The sequence below is a fragment of the Martes martes genome (assembly GCF_963455335.1).
Source record: "Martes martes genome assembly, chromosome: 10".
Classification (NCBI taxonomy): domain Eukaryota; kingdom Metazoa; phylum Chordata; class Mammalia; order Carnivora; family Mustelidae; genus Martes; species Martes martes.
The window spans coordinates 83,301,281-83,316,981 of NC_137898.1; the positions used below are offsets into that span (position 1 = coordinate 83,301,281).

At 35.4% G+C, this 15,701-nt stretch overlaps 1 protein-coding gene across 3 annotated transcripts in view; it reads left to right on the plus strand.

Moving 5' to 3' along the window:
• The window catches only part of CNTN5 (contactin 5), a gene marked incomplete at both ends in the record, with an annotated part of 773,509 nt that overhangs the window by 481,547 nt on the left and 276,261 nt on the right, over positions 1-15,701 (plus strand). For all 3 annotated transcript variants that reach the window (XM_080816834.1, XM_080816835.1, XM_080816836.1), the window contains one exon: positions 4,230-4,411. In XM_080816834.1, coding sequence (XP_080672960.1) covers positions 4,230-4,411 — 182 coding nt within the window. The remainder of the gene's footprint in view (positions 1-4,229; positions 4,412-15,701) is intronic.

The following is a 15,701-nucleotide window of genomic DNA, read 5'->3' on the forward strand; positions in this document are numbered from 1 at the left end:
GAGTTATTGATTGGCACTGGTGAGGTAGTAGCTTGACATGTTCCTCTACAGAATTATTTAAAGACCTGGTCTCTGCTATTTTCAGCCTTTGACTTCCAAAATGTCCTGGGCATTGATATCCATCCAGGCAAAAGAGAAAGATAGACTAGACACCAGTGCATTTATACTGTAGTTCTAACTTTTTGAGCTGAATGATCAATATAGTTATTATTTATGACTAATAATAAAACATGCAAGACTGCCTTGTCCTCTGATATCAGACATAGCCACAGGTCGTATGATTTGATATGCAGAGTGAGCTGTACCATTACTGCTTTTTGGAACTTGCTGAATCAATCTTTGAGGCTAAACATAGGATGAATTATTATGAAAGTTACATGTCTATAAAAAGGTATATTTTATTTACGATAAAAGTCTAAAAATTAGCTTTGATATATTTTTTGTTAAATTGTGTAATCCAAATATTTTAGTGTTTTCCAAATTTTTAAAGAAATTTAAATTTTAGCGGAATAAATCTTGGGTAGAATTTGCATTGATCAAAAAGAGCATGTAATTAAAAAGTAGTGAGTAAAGAGGTAATATGACCTAAAGTTCTTTGACTTTTGGGAGGATAGATAAGATATTAACTCTAGACTTTAAGAATGCATGATAAAATTAATAGGATAATTATTTAAAAAGTATAATTTTCCAAGTAAATGTAGCATATTGCAAAGAGTGGGAAGCTTAGCCCTTCCCCATATCCATTTCTTTTTTCTCTTGGTCACATGTTCACCCACTCTTTGCAACGTATTTTTCTAGCTGATTTACAACAACATAGCTCACTTAATGTTCAAAATAATATTGAGAATCATTATTTCATAAACATCTATTAAATACTATGTGCCTAGCACTCTATGAGACACAGTGAACATACTGATGCACAAAGGAAATAATGCTGCTACCTTCAAGTTATTTGCATTCTGAAGGAACAAATAAATATGTCCATTTTATAGATGGAAAATCAGATTCATTAACTTAGATAACTTTCCTAAGATTGCATAGTATCTTTGTGTTTCAAATGTATTTAACCTAAATTGCATTCCCCAAATTCCATGTTCTTAAACATGGGAAACTTAAAAATCTGGGAGGGTTGGGGGTTGGGGAGAAAACATAAACACTGAAATTATAAAGGGAATACAAACATTCCCGTCATATTATTGCAAATTGTTTTTGCCTGCTTGCTCTGCCCGAAGTAATTTAAATAATTAATGTTCACAACTACTCTCTGAAATAGGTCATATTATTTCCCCCATATTGTACATTTAAGGGAAAAAAGTAAGATGTTAAATAACATATGTTTGCAGAACATTTTATCCCCAGGAAGTCTAGCCAGAGAACCCACACTTACCTAGTACTGCAATAGCAACCACTCATGATTAAGGAATTTTTAATAAATTTAAACAATTATTTAAGCAACTTATTGCTAAAACGTTGACATTAGGGATGGAATACTTGATTTTCTAAGAAAACATGAGTTGGCAAGATAGGCACAAGCAGAACACAACACAATTAAGGAAAACTGGAAGGAACTAAAAATATTATTGAAAAACTAACTTCACTAACGATGGCAGACCCAAGTGACTTTTTTTTTTTTTTTTTGAAAATCCTATCAAGGTCCTAAGGAACATATCATTTCTCTACTACTTAATCTATCAGAAAGAGGGTACTATTCTGGCATGTTCACTAAGATATCATCTTTCATTATGATACCAAATCTGTCAAAACTAAAACCAAATCTGTCAAAATCTTGTAAGTGGGTGCCTGAATGGTTAAGCCTCTGTCTTCAGCTCAGGTCCTGATCTCAGGGTCTGCTCAGCAAGGAGCCTTCTTCCCCCTCTCTCTCTGCCTGTCTCTCTGCCTACTTGTGACCTCTCTCTCAGTCAAATAAATAAATAAAATCTTAAAAAAAAAACCAAAACTGTCTTGTAAGCAAACCAACAACTCACTCACCAACAAGAAGGAAGCACACATACAAATAAGTAAACCTAATAAGCAGAAAATAATCTCACCTTTGAATATAGATGCAAAAATCCTAACTTAAAAAGATCACAAATTAATTCTCATACATATTAAAAGAATGCTATGCTATGCCAATGTTAGGTTATTCCAAACTTCAAGTTTCAATCCTCTTGAATGTTGGGTATATGTATCTACCTAAATAAATAAGAAAAATTGTCAACTCTAATTCAGAAATTTCAATTCTATGCCTTATTCCTAAGGAACAAATCAAAAAGGGGTTCAAAATACACAGGTGTTTATCATGGCATTGTTCATAATAGTAAACACTGCTATGCCTTCTATAAGAAAAATTAGTGTAAAAAATGTTAGACTTAGTAATTATAATCTATGGTAGAATGTTATAAGAGCTGTGAGTTTAAAAAAAGGAAAAAAGGACTTATATTTTAAAAAAAAATCCCTATAGACTACACAAATAAGGAAAGACTTTGCTGAAGAGGAGGCATCTAAGATGGGTCTCAAAAGATTAGTAGGATTTTAACAGATATAATTGGAAACACACAGAGATATGTTTCTGGGTCAGGAGATATGGAAGGAAGTAGTGAGAAATCAAACTGAAAAGCCAAACCGTAAAGTGCATTAAATATAGATAGTAATAAATAAATCAGTGGGACAGAACTGAGAAGCCTGAAACAAATTCAAGTATGTGAAATCAATTATGTGACAAAGACAAGATATCAGATATTATAGAGAAAGGGTTTTGACTTTAATGGTACTAAAATAATTAGTTATATTCTCTAACACCAAAAACATGAATATAATCCAGGTGGATTAAAGACCAAAGTATTCAAAAGGAAAAAAAACACACACACACACACACAATATACAGCCAGAAACAATGCAGACAATAAGGACGTAAGCAGATTTACAGATACTTTTTTTAAACAAAAAATAGAGATTATGAAGGAAACTATAGATGTTTGTTTCTCCCAAAAATGTTCATAAAAGTGTATTAGAGATGTCATCATAGACTAACAATACACTGAGAGAGAATTTTTCTGAGAAACAAAGTCTTAGTGGCTCTAATACACAAAGAACTCTAAGAAATAAATTTTAAAAATACAAATAGGCAAATAGAAAAATGAAAGAAAAAATAGGAAAATAACATAAGCAAACAATTCACAGAAAAGCATATGCAAATAGCCAAAAAAAGTCTAAAAAAATTTCAATCTTGAGTTCAGAGAAATATTAAAGTAGCAACAAAATGTCATTTTTTAATTTTTGATACTGACAAAAATTAAATAGATTGATCACATAAAATGGCTGCAAGGATATGGAGAAACAGTCTCATATATTACTGATAGATATGGGAACTGCTACTATATTATTGAGAAACAATCTGGCAGTACTTATTAAAATGAAAAATGTGCACACCCTTTGATCCATCAATTCTACTTTTGTGAATGTCTGCTGCAGCAAATAAAAGCAATAGTATGTGATATATGTGCAAGGTTGTTTATAGCAATATTGTTTTTTAGTGGCAAAAAAAAAAGGAAAGAAAAAAAAAAACTGGGACTACACTTAATGCCTAACTATAGAGGATGGCTCATTAAAGTCTGATACATGTATATAAGGAATAATATGCATCTATTAACTAGAATAAGTCAGGAGTTGATCTTGAATTTGATTTTTTAGCTATAAAATATCAAGTACACAACTTATTTCTTTAAACAAAACCAAAAATAACTAATCATATGTGTTACATATATGCATCATAAAGACAAGGTGGGAGATTACATGCAAACTGTATTTGTTGTTGCAAAAAGAAGATATTTGTGGAGAGGGGTGTAAAAGAGTTCTTAGTTCATTTAGTTCATGAGTCTTTTGTTTAATGTCTTCGAATAATCATGCATTACTTTTGTAATTTCATCAAATTACTTTACCATTCAATTTAATTTTTTTAAAAATAAAGTATGAGTACTAAAATGTATAAAATATTGCCTCTGAATTGCTTTACTGAAATATGAAAGAAGAGGAAACTATCTTCTTCTTCAAATATAACTACTTCCCAGACAATACACATGGAAAGTGAAGTACATCAACCAACACATGGTCCTTAATTGTGATTACACTTTATTGCACTCAACTTATTAAGTGCTTAAGTTACCAGATAATAGAATCTATGTTCCTAATAATGGAAAGTGTATTAACGGCATTTTTGCTCCTTATTGTAGCCCAGTTCCAACAATCACATGGATGAAGGTTAATGGTTATATTCCTAGTAAGGCACGTCTGCGGAAATCTCAGGCAGTCCTGGAAATACCCAACGTGCAGCTGGATGACGCAGGCCTATATGAGTGCAGAGCTGAAAACTCACGTGGAAAAAACTCCTTTCGTGGACAGTTACAAGTATACAGTAAGTGCTCTCAGCAAAGCATGTTGCTCTCGTCTCAAGAGTCAAACTGAAAATGCAAATTAATTTGAACTGAATATTCTTTGTTAGGTAGTACCAAAAAAACCCAAGTAATAATTTATAATCATACTTCTTTTGCATGGCAAATATCATGTAAAATTACTCTATACACAGAAATACTTTAAATTAAAAAGGAGTGGGGAATTATCAAGTTCTTTGTATAGAAAGTTGATATACTTAAAAATAAGATGTTTTCCTGGCACCAAAGCCATTCTTTGATAACTTAAAAATCTTGTAACCTTCGTTTATTTATTCTTACCCTTGGACTGAGTCAGGAATTATAATCTATTGCCCATGAACCAAATCCTGCTCAGCAATCACTTTTTTGTAAATAAAATTTTATTGGAATGCAGCCACACCCATTTGTTTACATATTGTCTATGTCAGTTTTTGCACTTTTGTGGCAGAATAAAGTAGTTGAGACAGAATTAAGTAGATGATTTGCAAAGCCTAGAATATTTGCTATCTGGTCCCTTACAAAAAATCTTTGCTGATCCCTGGCTTAAATTAATACATTTAAAAGATAAATAGCCTCTACAGCCTATAACCACTTATGTTGTCCAAAATGCCAAAGAGCCAACCAGGTTGTGTGCAAGAACTGGGAGAATCTACTTCAAAAATATCTACAATCTCATCTTTACTTCAAAGGGTCATAAATTGTATCCACTTTTCATATTTGCTTTTATAGTATGTATTATGCATAATGAGCAAGTGATAGTATTCTTATTTCCTAAATGAGGACAGTAAAAAAAAAAAAAGAGGAATACTATAATGCAGAACATTGTTATAAGAAAATTCAGATGCTTTCAAGATGAAATTATCCAACTTACTATTTGGCTGAATCCACCAAGCAACTACAACTGTCATTGCATCTCAAGATCAGTTCTCCTAAAAGCCTAATGTCCTTCAAAAGAACTTTTAAAGAATAGCTTAAAATATTAATATCTGAATTCAATGTGACTTTTCTTCCCTTATCTCTAATATCTCCTTTAGGATTTCAGCAGTCCAACCTTATTGAATCTACCATGCACATTTCATAAATTCATTTATTCAATTAATGTTTATTAAGTGTATATTATTGCTCTACATCCTAGCTGCAGCGCTTTCAAGGAACTTGTGGTTCATTGGATTAGATGAAAAACAAACCCCACATTAGAGAAGAGCATGCTGTTTGCTGCGATAAAGACAAGTGCAAAGGAGCAGAGTCTACTGCATTCTTTTTTTTTTTTTTTTAAGATTTTATTTATTTATTTGACAGACAGAGATCACAGGTAGGCAGAGAGGCAAGCAGAGAGAGAAAGGGAAGCAGGCTCCCTGCTGAGCAGAGAGCCTGATGCAGGGCTCAATCCCAAGACCCTAGGATCATGACCTGAGCCGAAGGCAGAGGCTTTAACCCACTGAGCCACCCAGGTGCCCCAGTCTACTGCATTCTAATGGGCTGATTCAGGGAAAGCTTTCCAAAGGATTTAAGCTGTTCTTTAAAAGCTAAAGAGGGAAAAGCATCTTGGAAAAGAAACAGAGTCATTTAGAAGTTTGCAAGATTGAAACACTAGCACTGGTTTGTTTATTATTAGGCCATGGGTATGGTAGTTTGATGAAATTCACAAAGCAAACTGTTCATGATTTCTTATTACATAATTAAGTAAATTCTCTAGCCATATGAAAAAAATGTTGCTTCTGTACCCCAGTGAACAATAATTAACATACAGATAACATCAGTTTGATCTGATTTGAATCATATCAGTAACATTCATATAATATCAGTTTATCCTCAAGAGTCTGAAGTGATACTAGTTTATCTCTACAGATAAAAATCTGATACTGAAAGGTGTTCAACCAGAACATTACCACTCAGAACACAAAAAATGCAAGGAGTGGGGCGCCTGGGTGGCTCAGTGGGTTAAGCCTCTGCCTTCGGCTCAGGTCGTGATCTCAGGGTCCTGGAATCGAGCCCCGCATCAGGCTCTCTGCTCAGCCGGGAGACTGCTTCCCCCTTTCTCTCTGCCTGCTGCTCTGCCTACTTGTGATCTCTCTCTCTGTGTCAAATTAATAAATAAAATCTTAAAAAAAAAAAAAGTGCAAGGAGTGCCTGTTAGTCCGGGAAATTCCAAATCTTTCTGTGTGGTGAAAAATGGCCCACACCTAAATTATAATTAGATTCACAGTTTGAGACAGAAGTTTCTATATGGCCCTACTCTACTTGTACCCCTCACCACTCCAGCTACTTGATTCATAGCAGCAATGATTATTTCCAGGAAATTGAAAAAATAATGATTTCACTCAATATTACTGGTTTACTTTAAGAGAGTATGCTACTTAGAAATAAGGTATGGCTTTCCTTGTCATACACAATTTGATGTACACTGTAGGCCAATCAGGTAAGGACAAACCTGCCCAAAGCATGCACCATTTTGGATAGAAAATAATCAAGATTATAGACTAGAAAAAGAAACCGGACCAGCTTGCTACTCCGGTACATATTTCTGACAGTTTGGGAAGGTATCTGGAAGAATTTGGCCTTTCACTGTAGCCCATATTTAGGGTGGTTTTCTACTCTGCTCCTGTTTTGCCTGATAGTCCCAGTTAATGTTGGTACCACTGGGACAGTTACAACAAGCTCTTGAAATTTAGAAAAACTGCATATTTATTCTATTAAATAGTCTTTTGTTTAAAATATATTATAGTCCAGGGTGCCTGGGTGGCTCAGTGGGTTAAGGCCTCTGCCTTCAGTTCGGGTCATGATCTCAGGGTCCTGCGATCGAGCACCACATCAGGATCTCTGCTGGGTGGGGAGCCTGCTTCCCCCCCCCTCTCTGCCTGCCTCTCTGCCCACTTGTGATCTCTGTCAAATAAATAAAATCTTAAAAAAAATAATAATAAAATAAAATAAAATATATTATATTTCTATTTTATTTTTTTAAGGTTTTATTTATTTATTTACCTGAGAGAGAGTGAGAGTGAAAGAGCACAAAGCTGGGGGAGCAGCAGAGGGAGAGGCAGAAGGAGAAGCAGGCTCTCCCTTGAGCAAGGAGCCAGATGCAGGGCTGGATCCCAGGAATCCTGGATGATGACCTAAGCTGAAGGCAGACAATTAACCACCTGAACCACTAGGCACCCCTCTATGGTAGTTTTATAGGTGAAATAATTTCTTTGATTATTTCTGTCCCTTCTAGTTTCTGATGATTAATCAAATACTTCATTTTAACTAGTCACACAAAAATTTTAGTCTTTATATTTCCAATGTAAATTGAATGTTCCTTGTTAAAGTTCTCAATTAAAATGAAAATAATGAGAAAACAAAGGAAGAAGGAAGTAAGGAGGGAAAAAGGAAAGAAGGAAGGAAGGAAGTTCAAACAATTTTAAACAATTTTATATATAAGGAGAGCTCAACAGGAGGTACTTTGTATACAGAAAAATATTATATAAAAATGTGTGATCTATGAGTTTAAATATATATCAGGTGCTCCATCAACTAGTAATTTGTCACCCTGTAGGTAAGGACACTGTCACTATGATCATTGAAATGTTTGTATTGACAATTTAGACTAGAAATATATCGGTATTAATATATACCTGTAACCAAGACGTTTAAGGGAAAATTACATTGCATTGTACTAAATATCCAATAAAGAACACAGTTTTATTTTCATTGCAGTGTAGTGTTATAGATTTCCTTATTTTTGTAAAATCTCTGGAGAGTGCCCTCACAAATTTTAATGCCTGCCAATGTCTGCAATTTGATTATAAGCTTTTCCAAGACAAAGACTATTTTTGTTTGGTTTGTTATTTTTCCTATTTTTCCCATCATTAAGCATTATGCCCAGCACACAGTGGATAATTTTTATAACTCTATGCTACTATAAGGATTAATGCTTAGATATACACACCATTCTTCAAGGTACACTGTGAAGAACAGATGCCAGTCAGGTAACCAGCAACACACGCACAGATGTGGGGCCCAGGGAACCTGTGGCTCCCTGCAGGGGGCCTGAGGCCTCCAGCCTGGGCAGGTGCTACCCTGCTGGGCCATCTGGTGTCTACGGAGCACCGAGGAGGTTGGGCCATGGGTGCAGTAGGAGGCAGACAGACCTGCTTGCCCTGTGCATGAATGTGAATGCAGAGGCCATGGCAGTGAGGGACCCTTTAGAGGATGAGAACTTCACATTGTCGTCTTCAGCCTCTGACCCAGCATGTGATGCTGTGGTTGGATATTTAGAGGACATTATCATGGATGATAGACGAGTTCCAATTGTTTCAGATTTCACAGTCTCATACTACCAGGAGTTTGAAGAGAGGAAAGAATAAAATCACCTATATGCCTATTTTTAATGAATCTATCTCTTTGGTAGGAAAGTATTTTGAAGAAGAGCTATCGGAGCAGATTCTTGGATTTAACATGGCAGCTTTCACAAGTTTACAGCACCATAAAGATGAAGTGGCTGATGTACATTGCATGCTGCTCACACTTACGGATTTTCTGGCTTTTAAACAAAGTTTCAGGACTACAGGGCATTTTTTTTTTAATAAACATATAATGTATTATTAGCCCCAGTGGTACAGGTCTGTTAATCGCCAGGTTTACACACTTCACAGCAATCACCATATCACATACTCTCCCCAATGTCCATAACACCACCACCCTCTCCCTACTCCCCCTCCTCCGCCACTCTCAGTTTGTTTTGTAACATTAAGAGTCTCTTATGGTTTGTCTCCCTCATGATCCCATCTTGTTTCATTTATTCTTTCCCTAACCCCCAAACCCCTCATGTTGCATCTCCACTTCCTCATATCAGGGAGATCATATGATAGTTGTCTTTCTCCAATTGACTTATTTCGCTAAGCATAATACCCTCTAGTTCCATCCACGTCATCGCAAATGGCAAGATTTCATTTCTTTTGATGGCTGCATAGTATTCCATTGTATATATACACCACACCTTCTTTATCTATTCATCTGTTGATGGACATCTAGGTTCTTTCCATAGTTTGGCTATTGTGAACATTCCTGCTATAAACGTTCGGGTGCACATACCCCTTCGAATCACTATGTTTGTATCTTTAGGGTAAATACCCAGTAGTGCAATTGCTGGGTCATAGGGTAGCTCTATTTTCAACTTTTTGAGGAACCTCCATGCTGTTTTCCAGAGTGGTTGCACCAGTTTGCATTCCCACCAACAGTGTAGGAGGGTTCCCCTTTTTCTGCATCCTCGCCAGCATCTGTCATTTCCTGACTTGTTAATTTTAGCCATTCTGACTGATGTGAGGTGGTATCTCATTGTGGTTTTGATTTGTATTTCCCTGATTCCCAGTGATGTGGAATACTTTTTCATGTGTCTGTTGGTCATCTGGATGTCTTCTTTGCAGAAATGTCTGTTCATGTCCTCTGCCCATTTCTTGATTGGATTATTTGTTCTTTGGGTGTTGAGTTTGATAAGCTCTTTATAGATTTTGGATGCTAGCCCTTTATCTGATATGTCGTTTGCAAATATCTTCTCCCATTCTGTCAGTTGTCATTTGGTTTTGTTAACTGTTTCCTCTGCTATGCAAAATCTTTTGATCTTGATGAAGTCCCAATAGTTCATTTTTGCCCTTGCTTCCCTTGCCTTTGCGATGTTCCTAGGAAGAAGTTGCTGTGGCTGAGGTCGAAGAGGTTGCTGCCTGTGTTCTCAAGGATTTTGATGGATTCCTTTCTCACATTGAGGTCCTTTATCCATTTTGAGTCTATTTTCATGTGTGTTGTAAGGAAAAGGTCCAATTTCATTTTTCTGTATGTGGCTGTCCAATTTTCCCATCACCATTTGTTAAAGAGGCTGTCTCTTTTCCATTGGACATTCCTTCCTACTTTGTCGAAGATTGTTGACCATAGAGTTGAGGGTCTATTTCTGGACTCTCTATTCTGTTCCATTGATCTATGTGTCTGTTTTTGTGCTAGTACCATACTGTCTTGATGATGACAGCTTTGTAATAGAGCTTGAAGTCTGGAATTGTGATGCCACCAACTCTGGCTTTCTTTTTCAATATTCCTTTGGCTATTCAAGATCTTTTCTGGTTCCATATAAATTTTAGGATTATTTGTTCCATTTATTTGAAAAAAATGGGTGGGATTTTGATAGGGATTGCATTAAACGTGTAGATTGCTTTAGGTAGCATAGACATTTTCACAATATTCGTTCTTCCAATCCAGGAGCATGGAACATTTTTCCATTTCTTTGTGTCTTCCTCAATTTCTTTCATGAGTATTTTATAGTTTTCTGAGTATAGATTCTTTGCCTCTCTGGTTAGGTTTATTCCTAGGTATCTTATGGTTTTGGGTGCAATTGTAAATGGGATGGACTCCTTAATTTCTCTTTCTTCTCTCTTATTGTTGGTGTAAAGAAATGCAACTGATTTCTGTGCATTGATTTTGTATCCTGACACTTTGCTGAATTCCTGTACAAGTTCTAGCAGTTTTGGAATGGAGCCTTTTGGGTTTTCCACATATAGTACCATATCATCTGCAGAGTGATAGTTTGACTTCTTCTTTGCTGATTTGGATGCCTTTAATTTCTTTTTGTTGTCTGATTGCTGAGGCTAGGACTTCTAGTACTATGTTGAACAGCAGTGGTGATCACGGACATCCTTGCCGTGTTCCTGACCTTAGCGGAAAAGCTTTCAGTTTTTCTCCATTGAGAATATTTGCGGTGGGTTTTTCATAGATGGCTTTGATAATATTGAGGTATGTGCCCTCTATCCCTACACTTTGAAGAGTTTTAATCAGGAAGGGATGCTGCACTTTGTCAAATGCTTTTTCAGCATCTATTGAGAGTATCATATGGTTCTTATTCTTTCTTTTATTAATGTATTGTATCACATTGATGGATTTGCGGATGTTGAACCAACCTTGCAGCCCTGGAATAAATCCCACTTGGTCGTGGTGAATAATCCTTTTAATGCACTGTTGGATCCTATTGGCCAGTATTTTGGTGAGAATTTTTGCATCTGTGTTCATCAAGGATATTGGTCTGTAATTCTCTTTTTTGATGGGATCCTTGTCTGGTTTGGGGATCAAGGTGAGGACTACAGGGCCTTAAAAGAAGGAAGGGGATTGGATTTAAGCAACTGTTTGATGGTGGCTTTGTTGTGTAAATCATCTTCTAAAACAGTTTCCCAGAAAGATTCACAACCCTAAGTCAACCTGCAGGCAATGATATCTTTCTCAGTGTTGCTCAGTAGACTGGGAGAGGTTTTGGCTAAAGTGGAAGAATTACATATTGGAAAGACTGTCTTTATTCTGCAATTCTTTATTAATGTTAAGTATTGATGGGTCAAAAGACAATCACCTGACTCTCCCTGAGACCTGATTCTCCTGAAGCACTTTCTTGTGTTCAGTAATCCTAGTCCTCCTCCTTGAGTAGATGCCTTTCTCAGAAGCCTCTTTTGAGTCAAGATCCTCTGGAACAACCCTAGGTCCAGCATTCTACCCAGAGCCCCTTTCCCAGTGTACAATGTTGGTATATCAGCATTTGGAAGAACCCACCATTTCCAATGGTCTTTGGCCCAGCAGGCTCCGCATGTCCCATCTGGCTTTTTGTGCTCTAACAGCTTTTAGTTTCAGTCTTGCAGTCTCAAAGGTGTTTTCGACTATTTGCGAGATTTGTCAAGGGTGTTACTCAAGCCAGCTGCCCCTCTTGAGACTTCTGAAGCATCTTCTATCACAGCTAGTCTTGGCTTTAGCAATCAACTGATTGCTGTCCTTTACTTAAAGCTACACATGAAAATCAATTCCTAGTCTTACGTTTGTAGTTCTTGAATTACTGTATTCTGCTGGTCTTGAGGTAGTCCCACTGTTTCTATAATTCTCTTTTAAGAATTTTTGGAGGGCACCTGCGTGGCCCATTTCATTAAGCATCCAATTCTTGGTTTTGGTTTAGGTTATTGTCTCAGGAGTGAGATCAACCCCCGTTTTTGACTCCATGCTGAACATGGAGCCTGCTTAAGATTCTCTCCTTCTCCCTCAGCCCCTCCTCACCCATGCTCTCTCAATAATTAAAAAAAAAAAAAAAGAATTTTTGGAGAAAATATTTTTATCGGTGAATAATCAGGCAAACCTAGCAGATATACTCTCAGAATTCCAGGATTACTCACCAAAGATCAGAGAATTATGTTCTCTGTGCTTTTTAGCTGTCAGTACTATGAAAACAAAAATGCTTTCTATGTTGCTATTTCTCTTTTACTGGGACACATGAATTTACACATATGCTGTACTAAAAGCATGGTCCAGGATAAAAGCTATTCCTATCTCATAGTATGTTGTGTTTCCAAAGGTTTGTTAAAACCTTTTCTGTATAAATCAGTTCATTAGGTTTTCTGGGGGGGATAGAGGCTCTACAGTTTCTTCATCCTGTCAGATGGTGTTCCACTGGTCTAGCTCAGCACTAGTAGGAAAGAACAAAGTTTTACTATTCATCTGTCTGCTTTGATTTAGTACCATGTTTGATAGAACATTACCGACCAGAAAACATGGATGTCACAAATCTAAAAAGAAGAAAAAATGTAATAGTTCAATTTTTAATGTGTAATATATTTATGTGTGTATGTATACACACATATATGTAATATATATTATAATATATATCATAATACATATAATACAATATGCTTATGTGCAATATATTATGTATTACACACATATATGTAAAAATAAGTCTCTGTATTGACTTTTCACTTGGCTCTTATAGTTCTAAAGGATGAGCTATAGGCTCTGTGTGTTTCTGTACTGATGTGCATATTAAATACTTTTGTACCATGAAAAATAAACAAAGAAATGAAAGTGAGGGGAGATTAAGGGACTAATGAAGGGAACAAATAGTTGCCAGGAACTTGTTTTGTACACTATTGCAGCTACTAGGTACTTTACATGCACTAACTTACAATAAGTCTTAGAAATTAGTATTCCTGCTTGACAGGTGGGGAAACCAAGGCCTAGAAAGGTTATGGAGCTTATTACTCTATGTTCTAATAATAATAAGCTGTAAAACCAGATTCCAACTTAGAACTGGCAATGATATCAGCATTTGACCTCCAACTAAAGATACTACCTCTCAGGAAAATATTGAGGAGCTGAGCTAAGGTATGAGATAAGAATGGATGGAGAGTAGTTAATTCCTGTTTACTCATCTTTTATTAATATTAGAGAAAAATAAAAATCCTCACCATTAGTTCTCATTCTCTGTTTTTCTTTTCTCTGGAGCTGTGTTTTTCTATATTAAGCATGATTTTAAAAGTATTTTACCTACTGGGGCACCTGAGTGGCTCAGTTGGTTAAGTGTCTGACTTTGGCTCAGATCATTATCTCAGGTCCTGGGATTGAGCCCCATGTTGGGTTCCTCTACAGTCAGCAGGGAATGTTCTTGTTCCTCTGCCTCTCCCCACTGCTTGTTCTATTTCTCTCTCTCTCTCTCAAATAAATAAATAAAATCTTAAAAAAAAATTTAGCCACTAAAATACACTAAATATTTACCATAGAAGATAATACAAAATTGCATATTATGGATTGAAACTTGTATACATGAAGAAAATGTTTTCAGTCCTATTTCTTTGGAGAATGTATCTCACCTTGAATTTTGTTGTTATGACGTATATTTGCAGTTGATAGAAAATGAAGTTCATGTTAATGCATGAGCAATAGATTGAGGAAGTAAAGTAACCAATATTTATAACCAGTATATCATCATAGTAGCCCACTGAAATAGGAATTATCATTTATGGCTTACAGATGATATTCATTAAAGTAATACATTCATGATCTTCAACACTTAAAAGTACAGGAGTAATGAAGGAGACCAATTACAATTAGCTTTTATCAATAGGGGTTTTGAGATTTTCTAATGACAAGAGATAATAAGCAAGAGTTTCTTTATGCACATCTGCTTAGTGTTTTTGAAAATGTAACCTGGAGACTGATCTGAAGCTCAAATGTATTACATAAATTATTGTCATTATGCAATGCATCTGGTGAGAGTGTAATGGTGTTTAGGTGTTTAAAGTCCCATTCTTTTACCCCCTAAAAAAGGTGGCCTAACAAAAGATAGATCAAGAAGTTACTAGTGTTTTGAGTGTGTGTTTAATTCTAGGGGCAGTGTAAAAGGCCATTTTTATTTGTAGAATTGCTGGTAGAGTGAATTTGAGTATTTTAATTGAATGTCTGTCTCGTCTAGTAGATTTTGAGCTGACAGCAAACACACATTGTAACATATTGTTATCCTCAGTGTTAAGCATTGCACCAATAGTGGTGTCCAATAAATAGTTGATGAAAGGAAGCAGAATTATTTCTTTTTAGTTTCATTTATCAATTGTTGGTTCCTATGACAAATTCATTTTGGAATCAGGACTCTAAATTAGGCTAGTTTTATAGAGTAATCCAAATATGTTTGAAGAAATGTTGATTTAATTTCTAATTTTTTTTATTTCCTAGATGATACAATATATTTTTATTTCAATAATTATTTCTCTCTTAATTTTTCATTTGAGTAACTTTTTTAGTTCTCTTTTCAATTTCTTTTTAACTCCTATTATAGTACACAAGGAGACATAGCAAATATAACTAACCTAAAATAAAAACATAAAAATATGCATGTATAACTAACCAATATCCTATAATTAATTTTATATGTAGGTCAGTTATGTCTAAAATAAGTGTATATGTCATGTCAACTTTGCTTTTGATGATCTTGCTATCTAGATGGGGTGCCAAACCATAAACAAGTAAAAAACCCAATAGCTGTTTAAGTTAGCAACAGGAGTAACAAGCTCTATGGTGATTCTTTTCCAGGTGACTAAGAACTAAACATACCCAAAGAAGGTTCAGACGACTCCCTTTTGAGTTTAGAGTTAATAAACTCTATGTAATTTAGACTAAACTTTGCATTATTAGTAGAACTAAAAAAGAAAAGAGAAGGAGAACATTCCATATGGATTTAAAAATTTGATGAAGTTACAGGGTGTGCTTGGGAGACAGCACATCTGTATACTTGGATTACAAGGGTCATGAGTAGTATGAAATAAACTGGCAAAGTAGAGTAGGAAAGTACACAGAAAGTCCTAATGAGAAAGTAGGGTTTAATATTGCTTTTGTATCTTACCATTCTTATCAGTATTTTTAGCATATTATGACAGATAATTATAAAAGAAATGATTTTAGAAACCAGCCACAAAAGTCAGTATTAATATTTGAAACTCTCCCTGGTTAGATTTT